Below are 26,701 nucleotides of genomic sequence, written 5' to 3'. Positions count from 1 at the left end.
ACACGCCCGGAGCAATCCCGAGTCCCGCATCCCACAATCCCCAGGCCAGCTGCGGCGCTGCTCCCCTGAGTGCGGACTGCCTGCGGCTCACCAGCTTAGAGCGCGGGCCGGGAGTCTTGACAGCTGCCCACGCGCCTGGGCGGGGCTCTAGCAGATTGCTTTAAAGATCTGCGCGGCCAGCCCCGCCCCTCGCGCGCTGCGATTGGCTCCAGCTGGGGCGGCGTTGGCCCGATAGAGGCAGGGAGGGCGGGGCTGCGCGCGTGAGGCCCGTGGCTCTCTGCGGTGCCCGCAGCTGGGGAGCCAGTGGCGGCCGAGCGCGGGTGGTTGGGCCTGCGGGGCCGGCGGGCACGCGCCTGCGCGGCCGCCGAGGTCCCTGGGGGAAGTAGGGGAGCTGCTGACGCCGGCCTGCACGCGCCTCCCGGCGGCTGGCGGCGCGCGCAAGGGCGGGGGTGGTGCGTGCGTGTGTGTGGTGTGTGTGTGTGTGTGTGTGTGTGTGTGGAGCTCTGGCGCGGAGCGCCAGCCACTAGTCCCCGGGTGCGAATCCCCACCGTCCTCCACACCCTCCCTCCGTCCCCCCCTCCTTCCCTTCCACCCTGCCGCGGCCCCACGGCCGCAAGCAGAGCGAGAGCCCGGGGAAGCAGGTGTGGGCAGCGGGCGGGGTCGCACGAGACAAAAGGGGCGCGGGGGTCAGCCCGCCATGGCCTCCCGGAGCCTGGGGGGCCTGGGCGGGAACCGCGGCGGGGGCGGCGGCGGCGGCAGGAAGAGCCTGAGCGCCCGCAACGCCGCGGTGGAGAGGAGGAACCTGATCACGGTGTGCAGGTACGGAGCGGCCCGCCGCTTGGGAGAGAAGAGGGGGGCCGCCGGCGCCGCGGGCTCAGGGTTGGGGCGAGCGCGAGTCCCTGGGGGTCCCGGAGATAACGGGCTGTAGCCCCGGCCGCTACTGCGCCGGGTGTGTCCGCAGCGCAGAGCGTCCAGAGGGGGGCCGGTTTGGGTACCGCCAAGGCCCCGGACTTTCCATCAATTTCAGTGCTGGGAGCAGCTGAGGGTAGGGCTTGGGGCGGGGCTGGGGGAGGATTTGTTTCGAATGTGCAATCTAGTGCCTGAGTAAAAGAGGAGGGCAGGGAAAAAGAGCTCTTTCATTTAGTGCGCGTTAAGCTGTTGGGCAGCTTTTAGTAAAGTAATCTTTACTGTGATTGTTTACTGTATTGCCTCAGAATCGGAGTGCGTTTTGTTTGTGTTTTGGCTTGTTTATATCTATATTGTCCTTTCGTGCCACAAATATTAAGTGCCTACTACATGCTAGCTAAGTGTATGTGTGTGTGTGTGTGTGTGTGTGTGTGTGTGTGTGTGTATCTCTGTCCGTGTCCTCTCCACTCTAAATTGCAGTGTTAGTGCTGTTTCTGCAGTTGAAAGCAAGAGTGGGACTGTCGAGGATACCTAGTCAGTGATTTATTTCAAGATCTGCCTTTCTTTAGTTGTTTTCTAACTGTAATTGTAGTATTCCCTTACTTTAGAAAATGTAGAAACATAAGAGGCGTAATGACTTTCAGCCAGCCCAGTATTCAGAAATAACTAACTTTTAACATGCTGACATTTTCTTTAAGTCTTGTTTCTGGGTATTAAAAAAAATTGAAGTCCTAAGCATTCATTCCTTAGGAACTTCTTTAAACCATTAAGTTGCTGTAAAATTACGTTGTTCCATCAAATCCCTCTTCATCAGCTGTCGCAAATCTTGTAAGATGAGAGAATGATGAGACCTTTTCCTCCTTTGCAATTTATATCTGTATTTTTTTCTTTTCCTTGTGTAAATAATGTCTAGCATCTTAAGCAGAATATAGGTATTTATACGAGGACTATATTCAATAACTTTCAAATATATATTCAAACTTTCAAAATAACAAGTGATTTTTTTGTTTTTGTACCTTAGACTATTACAGCTGTTTGCCCATCTAGCAGGAAGACCTGCCTTACTGACTTATATGGCACTTGGAGTTATAAACAGTAAAATATTAATATGGAATCTGTTGAATTTACCATTTGTGCTGTCTAGCATGCAACCTTTGGAGGAAGATAGGTTGTATGAAATTTTTTTTACATCTAAGCAAATTTCTAAAAATTAGGTAAATAGAACAGTAAGCAAGGCTGATTTTCTTACCTTTACAGGTATTAAAAAGAATTATTTTTTAAAAAGAGGACGTTTTCAAGCAGACCCCAACATACACACTGATTCTTGGGGTGATGTATTTCATAAAGGCTCCATAAGTGTTAAGCTTCACAGGGCAGCGAGCATGTCTGCTTTTTGCTCAGTTTTCTTTTTTCTTTCATTCTTCCTACCATAGCATCTGACACTCAGTAAATATTTATTGTATGAGTAAATCCAGTGGAGGGTAACAGTTTTTGTTTTGGGGAGTTTTGTTTTGTAGTAGTGGCAGCTGAAGTGATTTTGAGTGTTTGCAGCATGGTGTTAATTAACCAAATGTTTCAACCTAAAACTTTAAACACCTGGGCTGACATATATTGCTCTGAATCAGTGTGGCCATCTTTGGAATGGTGGATGTTGAAGATTTGGGGTAAAACACAGTACATGGGAAGAGGTTTTATGCTCCACTCATTTTTTAAGACAGAATAAAAACAGATGAGAAAAAAAAATATCAGTGGAGGGTACTATTCCCTTTGCATCTCCATTTTTGTCACGGCATCAGAGGCAGTTCAGGAGAAGAAAGGGACTTGTACCTCAACCTTATTTAAGATACATGTTAAGTTATGTTTTAAGAAATTTCAGTCACATCACACTGATTTGTGTGGACTGTTGTCTGGGCTAGCTGTATTTTTGTTACGTTTATTTGCTTAATTCTTATTCTCTACTCTGAAGTGAGTATAAGTGCTGACTTTAGTTACAGTTTACATGTAAATTTAGTATTGTAGCTAAAATAAATTTCAATTTCTGGCTTAGATTTCAACTTGTGTATTTATTTATGTGGATAATACTACAAACACTGTTCTTCACGTCCAGATAGTTGATGGTGCATATAAATTATTATCCTTGTGTAGTAATGGGATGTATTTGATAGGCTTTGTCTAAAAGCCTTCTATTTTTTGGAAAAAAGTCACTGTAGGCCATTTGGATGTTTTAAGTATCCCCACCTAAATTCAGCAAAATGAGCAAATCAGTATTTATGCATTTCTGTCGGTTTTCACTTTCAGAGTTAACCAAACCCTGGGTATCTCACCCATGTCCCTTAATGAATTTATTTAAAAATTTTTATGTAGCAGATCAGACGTGATTTGGTATTTAAGTTGGGAAGAAGCTGGTTTAGTGGACATATAATTGAGTTCTAAGTTTACTTTGTCATTAATTGTGTGTCCTTTAATAAGCCCATTTTCTAGTTTTTTCATCTGTAAAATAAACTTGGACTAGATCATTGGTAATCTTCAATGATAGCCCTGAAACTAATAATAGTCTTCAAGCAGAATGAGTTTATATTTGGTTTTGAATTTCTCCAAACATGATCAGGGTAATGGTAGACATACGTTTAATGGTAGCTGGATGAGGCATGTGCATTTTTTTCTGTAAACAAAAACATTTTGAATTGTGCCTTCCGTATTGTGACTCTCTGCTGATATTCTGGAAAAATGGAACAGTATAGAAAGCCAAACCAAACCAAAACAAACTCCCCCCACCCCCTGACTATCATTCTATCATATGTATTAATACTTATAACAGTAATGATTTTCATTACCCCTTAAACAATTTAGGCATACTGTACTCTCAGTTTAGGTTTACAACCTTATTATGTAACTACACAATTTTTTCAGTTTAAAAACACCTTATATAAGAACACTATTATTACAGATTAAACTTTGGAAGTGAGTTATTTTGTTAGGTGGGATAGTCTAGTCAGGTATTGAATTTTGGTTCATTGTGATTGTGTATGTAATTATTTCATCAGTTGTATTTTTTCATGAACATTTATATATTATAGACTAAGAACACATAGTACTTCTCTCAGCAAATAAGTACTCCTTTATCATATTTTTCACAGATTGTGGTGGAGAGAAAGTAGGTCATTTGAGATCTCTAAATGTTCCACACTCAACTCCAAAATATTCATAGATTGACTTTAGTTCTGTGTACCAACTAGTATTTTCCCTGCATATTCTCTACCATTTAGAAAAATTAAATTGTTAAAGTCCTTCAGGATTTTTTTTAACCTTCATTTTTCATCCATAGAAAATCAGGTACTACTCATTTTTTTCTATCATTTTTAAGCTTCATAGGTTATTGAAAAACGTACATATTCCTTTGATTTTAGTTCTGGTGACAAGGAGAATTAAAATATAAATTCTCTTTCTGTGGGTTAACATCAGTTTATGAAAAATAAATTATTAAGATATACATTTAAATATACATGGATAAATATTTTAAAATAACATTTGTTAAATGTTCAAACCAGTTCTTTAAGAGAAACTCCCCAGACAAAGTCATAAGTTTCCCGTCTTGTGCATGGAAAGGATTGGTGAGAGATTGAAAGAGGTAGTATGATGAGCTAAGCACAGTGGAGACCAGTGATGATTTTCAAAATTAAAGGACTTTTAATAACATGTACATAGTTCTTAGTTTTCTATAGGTCAAGATATTATTTCATAACATGAATGTTAATTTAAATAACAGTAGCACCTCATTTTCTCAGTGTTTTTGGGAAATGAGATGCTCATATTTTTCATGTAACTGATGTTTGAGTTAAAATTCTCCTATCAACTGCAGTGCTTTACTCAGCATTTATTGTGGGGTGCAATCTTCCGTATAACTGAAGCTTATAAATTAAGTGTTCCGATTTAAACTACAATAAAGAATATTTTAAACATTTTGGATGAACTCCTTTTAAAAAAGGATTATGCAGGGACTTCCCTGGTGGCACAGTGGATGAGGCTCCACGCTCCCAGTGCAGGGGGCCTGGGTTTGATCCCTGGTCAGGGAACTAGATCCCACATGCATGTCACAACTGAGAGTTTGCATGCCACAACTAAGGAGCCAGCGAACTGGACCAAAGGAGCCAGCCTACCGCAACTAAGACCTGGAGCAACCAAATAAATAAATAAACATTAAAAAAAAAAAAGGATTATACATTTCCCTACCTTATTTAAAAAAACTCTACGTAGTATAATATAATCCTTATCAGTGACTTTACTCTGGATCTGTTTCCGTGAATATACCCTGTGTAGTGGTTGCCCTTGGAGACTCTTGAGGCATAGAGCTGTTTGCTACATGGCCTCAGAAGATTGTGTGTTTGGAGTTCTTGGTCTGTTTTTGCATTTACTGTCTCCTCCTACCAAGTTAGCTGTTATTTCTTGCAACTCTGCCTGTTTCTACCAGCTTTTTTCTTTGTGCTTCTCATCCTGACTTGCTTATTATAATTGGTTGTGAACTAGGAAAACAGAGAAGTAAATTTATTTATTTTTTTGTTAAAAAAAAAAAAGTCACTGAGAGGCCTGAGTTCAGTGAGTGAGCTTTAGCACTCTGAACTTCTTAACTTTCTGGTTGCTGAATAATCGGGAAAACAATGATCTATTCCTGTGTTTAAGCAGGGTGGAGGCATTGCAGATATGTGAAATATTACTGAGTATTATTGGTGGTATAAACCTCTAAATAACTTTAAATTCAGTGACTTACTTTCCTTGTTACTATTGATATTTGCTTGAGAATGCCCTTTTAAGACTGTTCATACCTTGCCTCTCGTGATTATATTTTTGGCTGAAGCTCTTTTAGTCATGCTTTACATAGTAGAACTTTGGGTTGGGACTTTGAGCAACATTACCTGTACTGTATTGCTTCGGAGCAGATTCAGTATCATTTCTAAAGATTCTTAGAGCCCTAGTAGTAGGTTTTCACAATGGAGGTAGGATGATCATCTTACCAGTCGGAGGTAGGGTTCTCAGCATTCACAGAAGGTCATTATCTCTTCCCCTAGCTTAACTGGGTTCATATTCAACTGACAACAGAGAATAGCTCTCCCCTACATGTTTATTAGAGGGTATTATCTTCACTGCTGACTGATAAATGTCAGAAGTCAGGTGAGAGATATAATATTGAGGGGGGAGATATGTGAAGCTTATCCAGTGTTATATTCAGTCTTACAGGTTTATAAAATGTATCTCTGGATCAGTCCAGATCATCAGAGAGCAGTTGAGTATGTGGACTGCATTGCTTTGCTCTCTCCTATCCCAGTTGCTTTTGCCCCTCTCGTGCATTGATAAGATTCCATCAGCCTACATTGAGGGTTAGCAGAAGAAGCAATTACAGAGGATCTTCTTGAAATTGTTGTCAAGAACATTGTTTATTATGTCAAAAAGTATCTTCTTTTGTGAAGATTTTTATGAGAAATATCTGTCTTTTTTTAGTGCCAAGAATTGTAGCTTTAGGTAGTTGATTTATTTATATCTACTGGGCATGAATGTGTAACTGACAACTTCTCTTTTTCTCATACAGCTATTAGAAGTCTTAGTGTTAAATCTGTGGCCAACCTCTAAAACACGTGTAGAGCATCATAGTGATGTATCAGTATTTAGTCTCATTTCTAGCTACAATTTTTCTGTATGCATATAAGTCAATTTTTATTGACTTACATGCATACAGAAAAGTACACACAGCATAGGTGTATAATGAATTGTTTTTGCAAAGAGAACACAACATTGTAACCAGCACCCAGGTCAAGGAAAAGAGCATTACCCAGAGGAAATGAAATCACTATGTCAGAAAGGTATCTGCACCCGCATGTTCATTGCAGCATTATTTCCAGTAGTCAAGACATGGAAGCAACCTAAGTGTCCATCGATAGATGAATGCATAAAGAAGATGTGGTACATAGATACACAATGGCATATTACTCAGCCATAAAAAAGACGGAAATCCTGCCATTTGCCACAGCATGGATAGACCTTGAGGGTGGTATGCTAAGTGAAGTAAGTCAGAGAAGGACAAATACTGTATGATCTCACTTATATGTGGAATCTTAAAAAAATCATACTCATAGATACAGAGAACAGATTGGTGGTTGCAAGAGGCAGGGGGTGGAAGGTTAACAGAAGGGTGAAGGTGGTCAAAAGGCACAAACTTCCAGTTTTAAGATAAAGAAGTTATGGGAATGTAATAATAATAATAAAAGAGAGTATTACCCAAATCCCCAGAAACCTCTTCCTTGCCTTCTTTCATACTACTCCTATGAAGGGTAACCATTCTCCTAGCTCTCAACACAGTTGTTTAGTTTTGCCTTTTTCTGAATTTGAATGTGTTGGGTCTTTGTCGCTGCACGCGGGTTTTCTCTAGTTGTGTTGAGCGGGGGCTACTCTTTGTTGCCTTGCGCGGGCTTCTCATTGCGGTGGCTTCTCTTGTCGCGGAGCATGGGCTCTAGGTGCTCGGGCCTCAGTAGTTGTGGCTCGCGGGCTCTAGAGTAGTTGTGGAGCACGGGCTTAGTTGCTCCGCGGCATGTGGGATCTTCCCGGACCAGGGCTCGAACCCGTGTCCCCTGCATTGGCAGGCGGATTCTTAAACACTGTGCCACCAGCGAAGTCCATGTACCTTTTTCTATTTAGCTTATTTTGCTCAACATTATGTGTGTGAGAGTTACCCTTTTTATTGCACGTAACTGTAGTTTGTTAATTTTCATTGCTGTATCTTTTTCCATTGTATGAATATACCGCAGTTTATCCATTCAGCCTAATGGACATTCGAGTTGTTTTCACTTTTTGACTATTACTAATTGAATATTCATGAATATGTATTTTGGTGAATATATGTACATATTTCTGTCAGATATATACTTATGAGTGGAGTTCCTGGGTTATATGGCATGCATATGTTCAGCTTCAGTGGATATAACAGTTTTCCAAAGGCGTGGTACCAGTCTGCATAGTAGTGAGCAGTGTACAGTTGACCCTTGAACAATGCAGGGGTTAGGGGTGCTGACCCTCAGCGCAGTCAAAAATCTGCATATAACTTTACAGTGGGCCCTTTGTATCGGTAGTTCTGCATTCTCAGATTCTACCAACCAGTGATTGTGTAGTGCTGTATTTATTGAAAAAAAATCTGCGTAAAAGTGGACCTGTGCAGTTCAAATCCATGTTGCTCAGTGGTCAACTGTATAAGAATTCCAGTTGCTCTACATGTTCACCAACCCTTGAAATTTTGTATTTCCCTGATGTCTATTGAAGTTAAGCACCTTTCCATAAGTCTGTTGTCCATTTGGAGAGTCTCTTTTGTGAAGTGCCAGTTCAAGTCATTTATCATCTGGAATATCTGACGTTTTGTTTGTCTGATGTGTAACTCTTTGTACGTTCTATGTGGGTCTTTTGCTGGATATATTTAAGGCAAGCATCTTTTCCCATTTGGTGGCTTGATTTTTCATTCTCTTTGTAGTGTGTTTTTATGAATAGAAGTTCCTAATTGTAAAGTAGTCCATAACTTTCCTTCATGGGTTGCTTATTGTGACCTGGAATTGGCAGTAATGCAAATATTATTCTATTTTCTTCTAAAAGATTTATTGTTTTCCTTTTTTACATTTATATCAACAATCTACCCGTAGTTGATTTAAGTATTTACCTTAGGAAAATCAGTTTGACCTGTTACCATTTATTAAAAAGACCATGCTTTCCCCACTACACTCAAGTGTCACATTTATCGGAAGTCAGGTGGCTGTTCTGGACTCCCTCTTGTGTTCCATTAGTCTATTTGTCTGTCCTTGAGCTAATATCATACTGGCTTAATAACTATAACTTTATAATATATCTTGATGTTTGGTAATGTAAGTTCTTCAGCTTTGTTGTTCAATATTGTCTGTTCTTGGGCTTTGCAAACTAGATTTTAGAATCAGCTTGTCAATTTCCATTAAAAAATCTGCTGGATTTTTATTAAGATTGCACTTAATCTATAAATCAGTTTTTGGAATTGTCATTTTTATGAGACTTAAATGCAATCCATGAATATACTATATCCATCCCTTCATATATTTAACTATTCTGAATTTTTTCTCAAAGATGTTTTGTAGTTTTGAACATATACATATTATATCTCTTCTTAGATTTGTCCTTCCATATTTGATATGTCTGTATTATTATAATAGATCGTTTAAAAACTTTTTCGGGCTTCCCTGGTGGCACCGTGCAGGGCACATGGGTTTGATCCCTGGTCCGGGAAGATCCCATATGCCACGGAGCAACTAGGCCCGTGTGCTACAACTACTGAGTCCGCACTCTAGAGCCTGCGTGCCTAGAGCCCTTGCTCTGCAACGAGAGAAGCCGCCGCAATGAGAAGCCTGTGCACCGCAACAAAGAGTGGCCTCCTCTTGCTGCAACTAGAGAAAAGCCCCTGCGCAGCAACGAAGACCCAACGCAGCCAAAAATACATAAATAAATTTATAAAAAAAAACAACCACCTTTTCATTTTCTTTCTTTCTTTTTTTTTTTTTTTTTTTGGTGGTATGCGGGCCTCTCACCGTTGTGGCCTCTCCCGTTGCAGAGCACAGGCTCCGGACACGCAGGCTCAGCGGCCATGGCTCACGGGCCCAGCCGTTCCGCGGCATGTGGGATCTTCCCGGACCGGGGCACGAACTCGTGTGCCCTGTATTGGCAGGCGGACTCCCAACCACTGCGCCACCAGGGAAGCCCCTTCTTTCTTTTTTGCTGATACATAGACATGGAATTTACCTTTTAAAATACGGGTCTTGTAATCTAGCAATTTTACCAGATTTACTTATTAAATCTAATAGATTTTCTGCAGTTTTTTGTTTGTTTATTTGTTTTAGCATTCTGAGTACATTGTCATGTTTTGTGCCTGTTTTATTTCTTCCCTTTTTAAACTTTGTCTTTTCTTTTTTGTCTTACTGCACTGGCTAGGACCACAGTATTACACAAAGCATTAATAGTTTTACCTTTAAGTAGGATGTTTGCAGTAGGTTTTTTTTTAGTTCCCTTCTACTTGTAGATTGCTGAGAATTTTTATCATAAGTGGATTCTGAATACTCTGTTAACAAATATTTTTTCTATCAAGATGAACGTATGATTTCTCTCCTTTTTTCTTTTTATGTAGTGAATTACATTGATTGACTTTTTAATGCTAAACTACCCTGGAATAAAAAAACTGGGTTGTGCTGTATTATCTTTTTTACATATATTTACATTCAATGAGTTGATATTTTATTTGGGATTTTTGCATATTTGTTCATGAAAGTGATTGGTCTGTGATTGTTCTTTCTTATAGTGTCCTTGTCTCGGTTTGTCGTTAAAATTATCTGACCTTACAAAACAAGTTGGGAAATGTTCTTTTGTGTTCTGTAGAAGAATTTGTGTAAGATTAATATTATTTCTTTCTTAAACTTTTGGAAGAATTCACCAGGGAAGAAATCTGAACCGCAAATTGTCTTTGTGGGAAGTCGTTTAATAACAGATTCAATTTATTTAATAGATACTGAACAATTGAGATTTCCTGTTTCTTCTTTTATCAGTTTCAGCGAGTTCTTCAAGGAATACACCGATTTCATGTATGTTATCAAATTTAGACTTAAAACTTTTCTTAATATCCTCTTAATATCTTTCTATTGTTTAAAAATCTGTAGTCATTTTCCATTTTTCTCTCCTGATATTGGTAATCTCTGTTTTTCCCATGTTTTTTTTTTTCTTACTCGGAGTATATAAATTTTATTAATATCTTCAGAGAACCAGCCTTTGGCTTTAATTTCCTCTGTTGTATATTTCTTAATTTATTGATTCCTCTTCCTGTCTTTATTTCCTTCCTTCCACTTTTTTAAAGTTCATTTTCTTTTTCTAATTTGAGATGGGAGTTTAAATCATTGTTTTTCAGCCTTTTTCATCTTTCCGTTCTATGCATTCTAAGACTGCACATTCCCTTGTTTGACATTGCTTTGAGATAGCAAACAAGGTTTAAAATTTGTATCTTCACTATTAATTAGTTTAAAATGTTTTCTACTTTCTGTTGGGATTTCTTTTTTGACTCATGGGTTATTTTAAAAGATATTGTTTAATTTTCAGACAGCTGAGGATTTTCTATTTTTAGTTATTGAATTCTAACTTAATTCCACTGTGCAGAGAATATTCTAAAAGATTTTAAAGTTTTGAATTTTTATTTATGCTTTTATGATGCAACATATGGTTAATTTTGATAAATATTTTATATGCATTTGAAAAGAATATAAACAGCCCTCTGTATCCACTGGTTCCACATCCGCCTATATGGAGGTCCAACTTTAAGGGACTTGAGCATCTGTGGATTTTGGTATCCTCAGGGGTCCTGGAACCAATTCCCCACGGTTATCAAGGGACGACTGTATGCTGTCATTGTTGATTGCATGTATGCCAATTAGGTCTAGTATGTTAATTGTGTTTATATCTTCTGTATCCTTACTAGCTGTTTGTGTGCTTAGCCTGATATTAAGAGAGATGTGTTAAAGTCTATCTCTGTGAGTGTAGATTTGTCTTTTTCTCCTCTTAGTTCTGTCATATTTTTTAAAATTTATTTTCTTTATTATTGTTATTATTTTTCTTTGACTGTGTTGGGTCTTTGTTGTGGCATGCGGGTTTCTCTCTAGTTGCGGCATACGGTTTTTCACTCTTTAGTTGTGGCGCATGGGCTCTAGGGCGCATGGGCTCTGTAATTTGCGGCATGTGGGCTCTCTCGTTGAGGTACACGAGCTCAGTAGTTGTGGTACGTGGGCTTAGTTGCCCCGCGGCATGTGGGATCTTAGTTCCCCACCAGGGATGGAACCTGGGTCCCCTGCCTTGGAAGGTGGATTCTTTGCCAGTGGACCACCAGGGAAGTCCCTGTCATTTTTTTGTTGTTGTTGTAAGTATTTTGTTGCTCGATTACTAGGTGGGTGCAGATTTAGAATTGTGATCTCTTCCTAGTGATTTCATTCCTTTGTTACCATGAAATGTCTTTCTTTATCTCTAATACTGTTCCTACCTTAGAGTCTATTTTTTCCCTGCTATTAACGTAGTTAAAACAGCTTTCTTGTTGTTAGCATTTGTATGATGTACTTTTTCCATTCTTTTTTTCCCCTTAATATTTATTTATTTATATAGGCTGCGCCAGGTCTGCGTTGCAGCATGTTTAGTTGCAGTATGTGGGATCTTTTAGTTGGGGCATGTGGACTTCTTAGGTTGCGGCATGCATTCAGGATCTAGTTCCCAACCAGGGATTCAACCTGGGCCCCCTGCATTGGGAGCGTGGAGTCTTACCCACCGGACCACCAGGGAAGTCTCTACTTTTTCCATTCCTAAATTTCAGTATTTCTGGGTCCTTAAATGTAAAGTGTCTCGTGTAGGCAGGATAGAATTGAATTTTGAATTTTATCTAGTGTTTTATTTAGAGTATTTAGCCCATCTCTATTTAATGTTATTACATTTGGGTTTATGGCTACCATTTTACTATTTATGTTCACTTTTTCTCTCTTCTTATTTTGTTATAGATCAGTATTTTTTATTATTTCATTTATTCCACATAGAGTTTTTCTCTCTATGAACTTGTTGGTCATATATTCTTTTCTGTTTTCTATACAGTGGACCCTTGAACAATGTGGGGGTTGCGATGCTGATCCTCCACAAGTCAAAAGTCTACGTGTAACTTTGCAGTCAGACCTCCATACTTGTGATTCTGCATCCACAGATTCACCCAACCGTGGATCATACACTACTGTAGTATGTATTTATGGGAAATAAATGGTCCATGTACAAGTGGACCTCTGCAGTTCAAATCTGTGTTGTTCAAGGGTCAACTATTCGTATATTTGGTTTCTATCCTTTGGGCAGTTACCCTTGATTTATTACATATAATGCAAATTTAAATTTTATTGCCTCTCCAGTAGTGTTAGAACCATTTATCCCCGCTCATCCTAAAACATACTTTTAAATAAATATGGCTCTCATTATGCTGTAATCTAATTATCTTTTTGTCTCCTATTAGATTGTGCGTTTCTCAAGTCCAGGAATCATAATTTATTCAGCATCTGTTTTATTCCCAGCATCTAGTATGTAGTGGGCATGTTTATCAAATGAGGTAATTCTCCCTAACTAGTGAAGAATAATAGCAGTGGACATTTCCAAAATAAGGTTGAAGGTGAATTAAAGAACCATCCTCACTTACTTTTAAACAGTCACCCTAGGGACTAATCTCTAATGATAGTAGAGTTTTAAACATCTAATAGCTTTAGACTCACAGATATAGAGAACAAACTAGTGGTTACCAGTGGGGAGAGAGAAGGGAGGAGGAGGGGCAATATAAGGGCAGGGGATTAAGAGGTATAAACTATTAGGTATAAAATAATCTATAAGGATATATTGTACAACACGGGGGAGATAGCAGATATTTTATAATAACTATAAATAGAATATAACCTTTAAAAACTGAAAACAAATAAAAAATTTTCAAATTTAAAAAAATCTAATAACTTCAGTAGTAGAATTGTCTATCTAGTTACTAGATAGCTTACCTATGTTAAAATATATTACTTGAATATTTTCACTTGTCATTGAGTAAAGAAGAATTGGGTTCCAAAGGGATATATGTGATCCAAGTGTACAGTGAAAGTATTCTTTATTAAAATGATTTTAATTGGGAGTTATTTCATATAAGAAGTCAAATGAGTTATTTTAAGATGAGAAATTTTCTTGGTTTGAATACTTTGTAATTTTAAATAAATTTTTTAAAATTGTCCTTTTTTTGAAGATAGTGCTTCAACGTTATTTTTCATGTTGTGCAATCTTGCTCTCATCAGTCTGCTTATATAGCAGGACAAGATGTTAATAATATACTATCTCAGCCTTAAGGTACCTAGATTAACAATTCTATTTTGAAAGAAATTTTGACAGTAGAGGTGTGGAAAATATTTTAAAATATACTTCTCTCCCTTTTTTTGATTTTTACATTGAGCAGAAGTTTAAAAAATGGTAAACACTGCCAAAATAGACTTTTGAGTTTCACGATATATATTCCGGATGGTTGGAACTTTTTTATTCTGTGTTTCAATAAAACTTTATTTACAGAAACAGGCAACTGGTTGGTTTTGGCCTGTGGACAATAGTCTACAGACTGCTGCTAAATGGATCTATGAAAAGTATTTTTTTCTTCTTACCAAGGAATTTAAATTATAGAAAAAAATAAAGGGGAAAATACACATGATGGTTGGGAGTTCTTAACTTGCATAAAACTTGAAAAAAGAAGGCAAATTGCTGATTCAAAAAGATTTGGGGGGGGTTCTTTTTTTTAAAATTTAATTTAATTTTATACAGTAGGTTCTTATTAGCTATCCATTTTATACATATCAGTGTATACATGTCAATCCCAATCTCCCAATTCATCCCACCACCACCCCCACCGCCACTCTCCCCCCTTGGTGTCCATACATTTGTTCTCTACGTCTGTGTCTCAATTTCTGCCCTGCAAACCGGTTCATCTGTACCATTTTTCTAGGTTCCACATATATGCGTTAATACACGATACTTGTTTTTCTCTTTCTGACTTACTTCACTCTGTATGACAGTCTCTAGATCCATCCACAACTCTACAAATGACCCAATTTCGTTCCTTTTTATAGCTGAGTAATATTCCATTGTATATGTGTACCACGTCTTCTTTATCCATTTGTCTATCAATGGGCATTTAGGTTGCTTCTATGACCTGGCTATTGTAAATAGTGCTGCAATGAACATTGGGGTGCATGTGTCTTTTTGAATTATGGTTTTCTCTGGGTATATGCCCAGTAGTGGGATTGCAGGGTCATACGGGAATTCTATTTTTAGTTTTTTAAGGAACCTCCATACTGTTCTCCATAGTGGCTGTATCAATTTACATTCCCACCAATAGTGCAAGAGGGTTCTCTTTTCTCAACACCCTCTCCAGCATTTGTTGTTTGTAGATTTTCTGATGATGCCCATTCTGACTGGTGTGAGGTGATACCTCATTGTAGTTTTGATTTGCATTTCTCTAATAATTAGTGATGGTGAGCAGCTTTTCATGTGCTTCCTGACCATCTGTATGTCTTCTTTGGAGAAATGTCTATTTAGGTCTTCTGCCCATTTTTTTGATTGGGTTGATCGATTTTTTTTAATATTGAGCTGCATGAGCTGTTTATATATTTTGGAGATTAATCCTTTGTCCGTTGATTTGTTTGCACATATTTCTCCCATTCTGAGGGTTGTCTTTTCACGTTGTTTGTAGTTTGCTTTGCAAAAGCTCTGAAGTTTCATTAGGTTCCATTTGTTTATTTTTGTTTTTATTTCCATTACTCTAGGAGGTGAATCAAAAAAGATCTTGCTGTGATTTATATCATAGAGTGTTCTGCCATGTTTTTCTCTAAGCGTTTTATAGTGTCCGGTCTTACATTTAGGTCTCTAATCTATTTTGAGTTTATTTTTGTGTATGGTATTAGGGAGTGTTCTAATTTCATTCTTTTACATGTAGCTGTCCAGTTTTCCCAGCACCACTTATTGAAGAGGCTGTCTTTTCTCCATTGTATATGCTTGCCTCCTTTGTCATAGATTAGTTGACCCTAGGTGCGTGGGCTTTCTATCCTGTTCCATTGATCTATATTTCTCTTTTTGTGTCAGTACCATATTGTCTTGATTACTGCAGCTTTGTAGTATAGTCTGAAGTCAGGGATTCTGATTCCTCCAGCTCTGTTTTTTTCCCTCAAGACTGCTTTGGCTATTGGGGTCTTTTGTGTCTCCATACAAATTTTAAGATTTTTTGTTCTAGTTCTGTAAAAAATGCCATTGGTAATATGATAGGGATTGCCTTGAATCTGTAGATTGCTTTGGGTAGTATAGTCATTTTCACAATATTGATTCTTCCAATCCAAGAACATGGTATATCTCTCCATCTGTTTGTATCATCTTTAATTTCTTTCATCAGTGTCTTATAGTTTTCTGCATACAGGTCTTTTGTCTCCCTAGGTAGGTTTATTCCTAGGTATTTTACTCTTTTTGTTGCAATGGTAAATGGGAGTGTTTCCTTAAGTTCTCTTTCAGATTTTTCATCATTAATGTATAGGAATGCAAGAGATTTCTGTGCCTTAATTTTGTATCCTGAAACTTTACCAAATTCATTGAATAGCTCTAGTAGTTTTCTGGTGGCATCTTTAGGATTCTGTATGTATAGTATCATGTCATCTGCAAACAGTGACAGTTCTACTTCTTTTCCGATTTGGATTCCTTTTATTTCTTTTTCTTCTGATTGCCGTGGCTAGGACTTCCAAAACTGTGTTGAATGATAGTGGCGAGAGTGGACATCCTTGTCTTGTTCCTGATCTTAGAGGAAATGCTTTCAGTTTTTCACCATTGAGAATGATGTTTGCTGTGGGTTTGTCTTATATGGGCTTCATTATGTTGAGGTAAGTTCCCTCTATGCCCACTTTCTGGAGAGTTTTTATCATAAATGGGTGATGAATTTTGTCAAAAGCTTTTTCTGCATTGATTGAGATGATCATATGGTTTTTCTTCTTCAATTTGTTAATATGGTGTATCACATTGATTGATTTGCGTATATTGAAGAATCCTTGCATCCCTGGGATAAATCCCAGTTGATCATGGTGTATCATCCTTTTAATGTGTTGTTGGATTCTGTTTGCTAGTATTTTGTTGAGGAATTTTACATCTATATTCATCAGTGATATTGGTCTGTAATTTTCTTTTTTTGTAGTATCTTTGCCTGGTTTTGGTATCAGGGTTGATGGTGGGCTCATAGAATGAGTTTGGGAGTTTTCCTTCGTCTGCGATTTTTTGGAAGAGTTTGAGAAGGATGGGTGTTAGCTCTTCTCTAAATGTTTGATAGAATTCACCTGTGAAGCAGTCTGGTCCTGGACTTTTGTTTGTTGGAAGATTTTTAATCACAGTTTCAATTTCATTACTTGTGATTGGTCATATTTTCTGTTTCTTCCTGGTTCAGTCTTGGTAGGTTATACCTTTCTAAGAATCTGTCCATTTCTTCCAGGTTGACCATTTTATTGGCATAGAGTTGCTTGTAGTAGTCTCTTAGGATGCTTTGTATTTGTCTGGTGTCTGTTGTAACTTCTCCTTTTTCATTTCTAATTTTATTGATTTGAGTCCTCTCCCTCTTTTTCTTGATGAGTCTGGCTAATGGTTTATAAAGTTTGTTTATCTCATCAAAGAACCAGCTTTTAGTTTTATTGATCTTTGCTGTTGTTTTCTTTGTTTCTATTTCATTTATTTCTGCTCTGATCGGTTTCGTTTGTTCTTTCTCTAGTTCCTTTAGGTGTAAGGTTAGATTGTTTATTTGAGACTTTTCTTGTTTCTTGAGGTAGGCTTGTATTGCTCTAAACTTCCCTCTTAGAACTGCTTTTGCTGCATCCCATAGGTTTTGGATCATTGTGTTTTCGTTGTAATTTGTCTCTAGGTATGTTTTTTTTTTAAATTAATTTATTTATATTTATTTTTGGCTGTGTTGGGTCTTCGTTTCTGTGCAAGGGCTTTCTCCAGTTGCAGCGAGCGGGGACCACTCTTCATCGCGGTGCGTGGGCCTCTCACTGTCATGGCCTCTCCCGTTGCGGAGCACAGGGTCCAGATGCGCTGGCTCAGTAGTTGTGGCTCACGGGCTTAGTTGCTCCGTGGCATGTGGGATCTTCCCAGACCAGGGCTCGAACCCGTGTTCCCTGCATTGGCAGGCAGATCCTCAACCACTGTGCCAACAGGGAAGCCCTCTCGGTATATTTTGATTTCTTCAGTGATCTCTTGGTGATTTAGTAACGTACTGTTTAGCCTCCATGTGTTTGTGGTTTTTTTACGTTTTTTTCCCTGTAATTGATTTCTAATCTCATAGCATGGTGGTCAGAAAAGATGCTTGATATGATTTCAGTTTTCTTAAATTTACTGAGGCTTGATTTTTGACCCAAGACGTGATCTATACTGCAGAATGTTCTGTGTGCTCTTGAGAAGAAAGTGTAACCTGCTGTTTTTGGATGGAATGTCCTATAAATATCAATTAAATCTATCTGGTCTATTGTGTCATTTAAAGCTTGTGTTTCCTTATTAATTTTCTGTTTGGATGATCTCTCCATTGGTGTAAGTGAGGTGTTAGAGTCCCCCACTATTATTATGTTCCTGTCGGTTTCCTCTTTTATAGTTGTTAGTAGTTGCCTTATGTATTGAGATGCTCCTATGTTGGGTGCATATATAGTTATAATTGTTATATCTTCTTCTTGGATTGATCCCTTTATCATTATGTAGTGTCTTTCCTTGTCTCTTGTAACATTCTTTATTTTAAGGTCTTTTATGTGATATGAGTATTGCTTCTCCAGCTTTCTTTTGATTTCCATTTTCATGGAATATCTTTTTCCATCCCCTCACTTTTGGTCTGTAGTGTCCCTAGGTCTGAAGTGGGTCCCTTGTAGACAGCATATATATGGGTCTTGTTATTGTATCCATTCAGCGACCCTGTGTCTTTTGGTGGAGCATTTAATCCATTCACATTTAAGGTAGTTATCAATATGTATGTTCCTATTACTACTTTCTTAATTGTTATGGGTTTGTTTTTGTAGGTCCTTTTCTTCTCTTGTGTTTCCCACTTAGAGAAGTTCCTTTAGCATTTGTTGTAGAGCTGGTGTGGTGGTGCTGAGTTCTCTTAGCTTTTGCTTGTCTATAAAGCTTTTGATTTCTCCGTTGAATCTGAATGAGATCCTTTCCAGGTAGAGTAATCCTGGTTGTAGGTTCTTCTCTTTCATCACTTTAAATATATCATACCACTCCCTTCTGGCTTGTAGAGTTTCTGTTGAGAAATCAGCTGTTAACTCCTATGGGAGTTCCCTTGTATGTTATTTGTCATTTTTCCCTTGTTGCTTTCAATAATTTTTCTTTGTCTTTAATTTTTGCCAATATGATTACTATGTGTCTTGGCATGTTTTTCCTTGGGTTTATCCTGCCTGGGACTCTCTGCGCTTCCTGGACTTGGGTGGCTCTTTCCTTTCCCACGTTAGGGAAGTTTTCGACTATAATCTCTTCAAATATTTTCTCTGGTCCTTTCTCTCTCTCTTCTCTTTCTGGGACCCCTGTAATGCGAATGTTGTTGCGTTTAATGTTGTCCCAGAAGCCTCTTAGGCTGTCTTCATTTCTTTTCATTCTTTTTCTTTATTCTATTCCATGGCAGTGAATTCCACCATTCTGTCTTCCAGGTCACTTATCCGTTCTTTTGCCTCAGTTTTGCCTCTGCTATTGATTCCTTCTAGTGTATTTTTCATTTCAGTTATTGTATTGTTCATCTCTGTTTGTTTGTTCTTTAATTCTTCTATGTGTTTGTTCTTTAATTCTTCTAGGTCTCTGTTAAACATTTGCATCTGCTCGATTTTTCCCTCCATTCTTTTACCAAGGTCCTGGATCATCTTCACTATCATTATTCTGAATTCTTTTTCTGGAAGGTTGCCTATCTCTGCTTCATTTAGTTGTTTTTCTGGGGTTTTATGTTATTCCTTCATCTGGTACAGAGTCCTCTGCCTTTTCATTTTGTCTGTCTTTCTGTGAATGTGGTTTTCCTTCCACAGGCTGCAGAATTGTAGTTCTTCTTGCTCCTGCTGTCTGCCCTCTCGATTTGGGGGGTTTCTGATGTGAAATATAAGAAAAGAAATAAACCTTCTTTCTAATGAACATATACGTGAATACTGTGCTCATTATCATCCATAGTCACTATTTTACATTACATTTGGGGTGGATTGTATCATATCTCCTTGTTGATTATTAACGGTAGGTATTATATTAATGGCAGAGGATCATTACCCCCACACCTTGGTAAAGACTGATAGTGATAATAATATATTATAAGGAATCCTGTAAATTTGGTGTGAAGTAGTGGAAAGAATTCTCTCTTACAACTTGGATACTTATGTTCTTTTAAAAAATATCACTCTTATGAATGACTATATACTTTTCTGAACCCCTTTTAGTTTAGGTTTTTTTTTTTTTTTTTTTTGGCTGTTTTGGGTCTTTGTTGCTGTGCGCAGGCTTTCTCTGTGGCGAGCGGGGGCTATTCTTTGTTGCGGTGCGTGGGCTTCTCATTGCGGTGGCTTCTTGTTACAGAGCACGGGCTCTAGGCACGTGGGCTTCAGTAGTTGTGTCATGCAGGGTCAGTAGTTGTGGCTCGCAGGCTCTGGAACGCAGGCTCAGTAGTTGTGGCTCACTGGCTTAGTTGTTCCACGGCATATGGGATCTTCCCAAACCAGGGCTCGAACCTGTGTCCCCTGCATTGGCAGGTGGATTCTTAACCACTGTGCCACCAGGGGAGTGCCACCCCCTTTAGTTTTGAAATGTGATGATTCTGTATGCTTTTATGTACTTTACTTATCTTAAGGTATAATTTCATGTAAAGGGATATAACAATATAGATAAGAAAATCTGGTTTTTGTGAAATGAATTTTTTTCTGAAGCATGTTTGATAAATGGTTAAGATTACATAAGCTTGTTGTAAAGAGATGGGAATACATTTCTTTCCTACTTGATTGCTCTGTGTATATGGGACTATATCTGTGTATATTACTAATGCAGGGCCTAAGTATTAAAGGTGAATTTTCATTCTTTAAATAGTTTCTTTCCAGTAAAGAGTGTACATATTTAACACAGTAAGTTATTTTGGCCTGCAAGAAAATTCTTTTTTTATTATTGAAGTGTAGTTGATTTACAATATTGTGTTAGTTTCAGGTGTGCAGCACAGTGATTCAGATATATATATATTTAGATATATATATGTGTATATGTATCTATATATAAATATATACGTATTACTTTTCAGATTGTTTTCCCTTATAGGTATTACAAAATATTGAGTATAGTTCCCTGTGCTATACAGTAGGTCCTTGTTGGTTATCTATTTTATATATAGTAGTGTGTATATGTTAATCCCAAACTCCTGATTTATCCCTCTGCCCACCCCCGTTCCTCTTTGGTAACCGTAAGTTTGTTTTCTATGTCTGTGAGTCTCTTTCTGTTTTGTAAATAAGTTCATTTGTATGATTTTTTAAAAATTTCATATATAAACAATATCATATGATATTTATCTTTCTGTGTCTGGCTTACTCCACTTAGTATGATAATCTCTAGGTCCATCTGTGTTGCTACAAATGGCATTATTTCATTCTTTTTTATGGCTGAGTATATTCCATTGTATATACATACTACAACTTCTTTATCCATCCATCGATGGACATTTTGGTTTGCTTCCATGTCTTGACTGTTGTAAATAGTCAAGTAAATAGTGCTGCTATGAACATTGGAGTGCATGTATCTTTTTGAATTATGGTTTTTTGAGGATATATGCACAGGAATGGGATTGCAGGATCATATGGTAGCTCTATTTTTAGCTTTTTAAGGAAAAGTAATTTTATTTTTGACTTTATTGTCACATTTTTTGCTTTTAACTATTTGTTGTTACAATTATGTTACAAACTTATGAGCTGTGGAAGGAATTAATATGGGTGTAATGAAGATTGTTTTAAACGTAGTTTTGGTAACCATCTCACCTTTCTTGGTATGTTTCCAAAGGGAAAAAGGTAGTTCCTGCTTTAAGTTTGATGGTTTTAGTCACATTTTTTCTTATTTCTAAGCTAACAGAAATTTCCTTTGGACATTGAAGGTGGGAAAGAAAATCTTTTAAGAGACAGACATTTCAAAAACCACACTTAATTAAAAGACCCTTTTATGTAAATTTTTGACTTTTTAATTCTTATGTAAAAGCTGTTACTTAGACTTGATTTGGTATTTTTAGACATTCATCAAATTGTCATTTCATTATTTTAAAATCAGTCCTTTTTGGGAAATAGATGACTAATATTGTCATCATTATCAGGAAATAGCTCAGCATCTGTGTGATGTTTTTTGGATGTATTGAAATTCTTTTTACAGGTTTGGTTTTTATAGCATGTCTTAGTTACTGTGTTATGGAGGAAAAGCTTCTCACTCTTCTGGCATAATGGAACTAGCCACATGACTCTAGAGAAGTAGCTGTTGAGTGGGAAGACCTGGCTAGCTAGAAGTAAAACATGGACTCTAAGGAACTAATTTGCCTTCTGAAGTTTTGGTTTGTGTTGACAGGAGGAGAGTAGGCTATAAATGATAAAGCAATGCTGGGAAACGTTATTTTTCTTCATTATTAACCTTGTTATAATAGAAATTATTTAAAAAGCTTTCTCACCCTTAAAATAGCTTCATGCTTAGAAATAACAGAAATTGTGTCTAATGATATGCTTTGGGATATTTGCACCTTTCTTTTAGTTTTTAGCCAGATACTGAGTTACAAGTAATATAGTGCTCTGAGGTTCACCATTTTAGGTTTTCATCATGCAGATAGTGTCTTCTAGAGGAGACGATGCACTAATAACATGATAGAAAGGCATGTTTTATTGACTACGGATTGATCTGTACATGTCTCTTGATGCTACAGAGATATATGTGTTACTCTCCATGGCTTTTCCTTCCTATTACATTTACAAAGAAGAAAATTTCTTAGGTAATTTTGTGTTATTCCTGGAGGACAGTAGTGGCTAAAATCTTACCAGGCTGTTACAGGTGGAAATTGAGTTCTATCCTAGCTTGTTTTGATGAAATAAGCACTCTATTATTTTTATCTTTAAATGTCGTTTTCAGTTCATTTCACCTATGTGCTTACTATCTTAGATGCCATGCTTTTTTGAAGTGGTAGATTACTCCTACCTCGGGTGTCATTGCAGAGTTAGATTTCCCATTCCGTTCTATCTGTTAAAGATTAGAGAGAAACATTCAGAAGTTTCCTTCTTTTTAGGTCAAAGGTGGAGGTGGAGACTGTATGGTTTTTGTTTATTCATTTTAGGAACACTTAGCGTTTCATTCTTTTACTGAATAAGAACGTTATACTTATTTATTCTTATTAGAAGTTTGCTGCAGATTGGCAGCACTTTTCTAGTGTATTGTCAATGAAAAGGGCATAGGACACAAAAATGAATTCTTAGTATTGCTAATGTTCTAAATTACAGTGTAGTAAATAAATACGTTTGACTGTTTTTTTCCATTTCCCTATACATAATAACTGGCAGTGAGAGAGTTTTTAATGTTTTGACAAAAATTTGTAAAGGGCACAGAATAATTGTAATTCTTTCCATTGATTATTGGGATCACTTTGCATGGTTTCAGCTTGCACAGTCATTTTTATGTGCAAAGGGAGGACTGCCTGTATTTTAGACATTACTCAGTTCTAATATAGTAGTAAATGTTGATAGATATAACTCATATAAACAAATCTCTTTATATTTGCGTTTATACTTGTCTCCTATATTTTTTTGTCCTGATTGAATAAGCATTGCCAATAAGCCTAAAACCTAAGGAACAATTTATACTCCTTTATCTCCCTCATAGTTTACATTTCTAATGATTTAACAACTCTCATCGTTATCCCCTTCTCTTCATACCCTATTGATTGTCTTTACTTAGGCACTCACATATCACCCTTCATAGGCTATGACTGTAAAGGGATGGTATGGTTATAAAGGGATAGCATGAGGGAAATGCTAGGGGCAACATAACTGTTCAGGATCCGGATTTTGGTGGTGGTTACAGGAAGGGTATACATGTTAAAAATCATAAACTTCCTTTTTGTCTTGCTGTGACGTTGGCCTTTAAATGTTTCTTTGCCACGCCTTCAAAATAGATCTTAAAAATAAATCAACAAGTACTTACAGAGTACATCGTTCAAGGCATTGTCCTATGTGCTGAGGAAGATATAAACACACAGAAGCAATGTTTCTGCCCTGAAGGAACTTATATTCTAATAAAATAGAGTTAGACCACACAAGTAACAGCAGTAAGATAAATTGTACTCATCTCTTAAAGGAAATACCAACAAAATGCTAGTTTGTGCTAGGAATCTGTAGGAGGATAATTCTTCATTGAAGAGATGGCATTTAAGCTGAGTCTTGGAAAATGCACTGGTACTTGGCAGTCAAAAATAGAGACAAAGGACGTTCTGAAGAGAAGGAAAAGTATAGTGCACTTTACAGAGTTGTAAGTTTTCCTATTATAGCTCATAAAAACTTGGGGTCTACACCTCATGAATACTCACAACCTGTTTTATTCCATTTTGTGCTCGAAACTCTTAGAAACATTTTGGTCTGACGCTGCAGTCTCTTACAAGTAGTAGTATGGCTTTCAACTTAATAATTTCGTTCATCTTTTTTATTCTGATTTTACTGGTTCTGTGGACAATGAACTATTTCTAACTCTTAATGTAGTCAACAGATAGAAAATATATAAGTGAAAAGTCTGATATTTCTGTAAAATTTTCTATTGACAGAATGAATTTGAGTAAATGGAGTTTTCAGAATATATAATGTTATAAAGTATTTCTGTAATACTTCTCTCAATTGCTTTCCTCTAGTTTTTCCTATTTAGGTGAATGAATCAAGTCTACTTAAAAGCAATCGTAATCTCTTTTTTTCCATAGGTTTTCTGTGAAGACCCTGATTGATCGGTCCTGCTTTGAGACAATTGATGATTCTTCTCCTGAATTTAACAATTTTGCCGCTATTTTGGAACAGATTCTAAGTCACCGGCTGAAAGGTAATAGCGCTAATGTATTATTTATTCTGCCAACAGCTCTCGTATTAACAAGGTTGAAATTTTAGAAACCATACAGTCTGGTGTGTGTAGCAGCCAAGCAGCATCTTGAGAAACATAAAACTGATTTTAGAAGGTCTAATCTTTTGGCTGTGTTCCTGTAAAGAATCTCTATTCTTGGATTTATACCCATTTCCAGGATGCATTAAAAATATTGAATATATTAATTGACACATACAAAAAGCAGGATCACTTTCTATATGTAATTAAAATAAAAGTTTAAATTAAAAGGTAGCCCATCTTCAAAGATTACTAGTTGGTATTTTAATTAGTTTACAGAGAAGCATCCAGGCATTAAGTTTGTTTGCTTAATCTTTTCTTCATTAAACTCAGAATCTTTGAAAATTTTTTAGCTGTAAGTAGGTTAAAAAAGAGCTATGTAAAAGAGATGCTGGACTTTAAAAAAAATAAATCAGTAAATGTATTAATGTCAGAAATGTAAATCTCTTAAAATTTAAAAGGGAAGATGGGAGCTGTGTTCTCTCAGAATTATAAAATATTTTTAAATTAAAAATATACATCTGTAAAACATAGCTGATAACATCAAGAAATATTATGTAGTATAAATTTTCGTAATAATAAATAATAACTTTATCACAATTCCATTATCTAGTTTTCCTAAAGGAGACTTGATCTTAGATGTTTTCACTTAAGTTTTTATTATCTTTACAATCTTAATAGTATAGTAGTTTCAAATAAGTAATCTGTGTGGTAATATAATTTATGAGAATCTCAAATTTAATCTGAAGGTTAATCTGTTTTGTGCTTTTTGATGCTGAAAGCATCAGTTGAGCAGTCCTGTGGGCTTATAACAAATGGTTGGATTTAATAAATGGGGAAACAAAATCTGAATTCATTCAGCCCTTTGCAATTTAAAATGAGATCCATAAAAATCACTGGTGCTTTTCTGTTAAAAGTTTGTTGTTCTGTATTTTTAAAGGGTTATTTATTTTTCTTATTTTGCTGTTCTTGTATTTTCTAAAATTTCTGTCATTAGTGTGTTACCTTTTATGAGAAAATAAGTTTTTATGAACGCAGAGCGTCTGAAAGTATTTTGAAATATTGTCATGGTTACTATATTGTGTGGTGATCGTATTTTAAAATTTTATACATAATCTTATAAATAATACTTTAAAACACATCAAGTACAGCAGAGCTTGATGTATCCTAATGTTCCAAGGATTTTATCATAAGACCTCAATTCCCTTCATTTGGTGTACCATTTAGCATTTAATTCGCTCACAGAATACGTAAACAACTCTAACAGAAAACAATTAGACCGTGTTGATATAGCCGTGCTGAGTTGCGGGGTTGACTAACTACCGCATGAGTGGACCCCTCCTGCATGCCTGTGTGCCATCTCCTGAGTCATGCCTCAGCAAAATACAGATCATAGGCCTTTAGACTTACTTCATCACCATGAATGTTATTTCTGAGAAGCCAGTGAACTACTGTGTTGAGAATAGAATCTCTAGTTGATTTATGGATAAGAATTCCACGAGTATGACAGTAAGACAGTAAGAAAGATGATCCAATGAGGTTTGTGTGAATTTTTTAAGCTAGGTAAGATTAATAATTCAAAACATGCTGTTTAAAAAAAGTACCTGTTGGGACTTCCTTGGTGGTGCAGTGGTTAATACTCCACACTTCCACTGCAGGGGGCATGGGTTCGATCCTTGGTCGGGGAACTAAGATCCCGCATGTCAGACATAAATTAAAAAATTTAAAATAAAAAAAAAGTTCCTATAGGCCGACTATGGTGGTCACTGTTATTACTATAGATATGAATTATGAAATGATCTGTAACTCTCAAGATGAGGTAGTTTATTAAAGATTCAAGTGTCTAGAAACTTCATATAATATTGCCCATTTTTTGGTATTCTAATATGTAATAAATTGCTTTTACTTTTGGAGACGTTATGTAATTATTTGGGAGGTTTTTTTGAGTTTTTTGGTTTTTTAAATACTTATTTATTTGTTTTGGCAGCGCCGGGTCTTAGTTGCGGCAGGCGGGATCTTCTTTGTGGCATGTTTAGTTGTGGCATGCAGACTCTTA

General features: G+C 37.1%; 1 protein-coding gene across 4 annotated transcripts in view; it reads left to right on the top strand.

Annotated features, from left to right (window-relative positions):
* The first annotated feature begins 297 nt into the window (after positions 1 to 297).
* Positions 298 to 26,701, top strand: part of RUNDC3B (RUN domain containing 3B) — a 156,438-nt gene continuing 130,034 nt past the window's right edge. The window contains exons 1-2 of one of the 4 annotated variants that reach the window (XM_027102685.1): positions 298 to 819; positions 24,473 to 24,588. In XM_027102685.1, the coding sequence (XP_026958486.1) occupies positions 698 to 819; positions 24,473 to 24,588 (238 nt within the window). In that variant the 5' untranslated portion in view covers positions 298 to 697. The remainder of the gene's footprint in view (positions 820 to 24,472; positions 24,589 to 26,701) is intronic. The other 3 variants (XM_027102687.1, XM_027102688.1, XM_027102686.1) reach the window with 3 other exon arrangements.

Source organism: Aethalodelphis obliquidens, unplaced genomic scaffold (assembly GCF_003676395.1).
Source record: "Aethalodelphis obliquidens isolate GAN/ISIS:26980383/991018 unplaced genomic scaffold, ASM367639v1 scaffold5, whole genome shotgun sequence".
Lineage (NCBI taxonomy): Eukaryota > Metazoa > Chordata > Mammalia > Artiodactyla > Delphinidae > Aethalodelphis > Aethalodelphis obliquidens.
The sequence above is the reverse complement of the archived record's forward strand: the minus strand, read 5'-3'. Positions and strand labels throughout refer to the sequence as shown.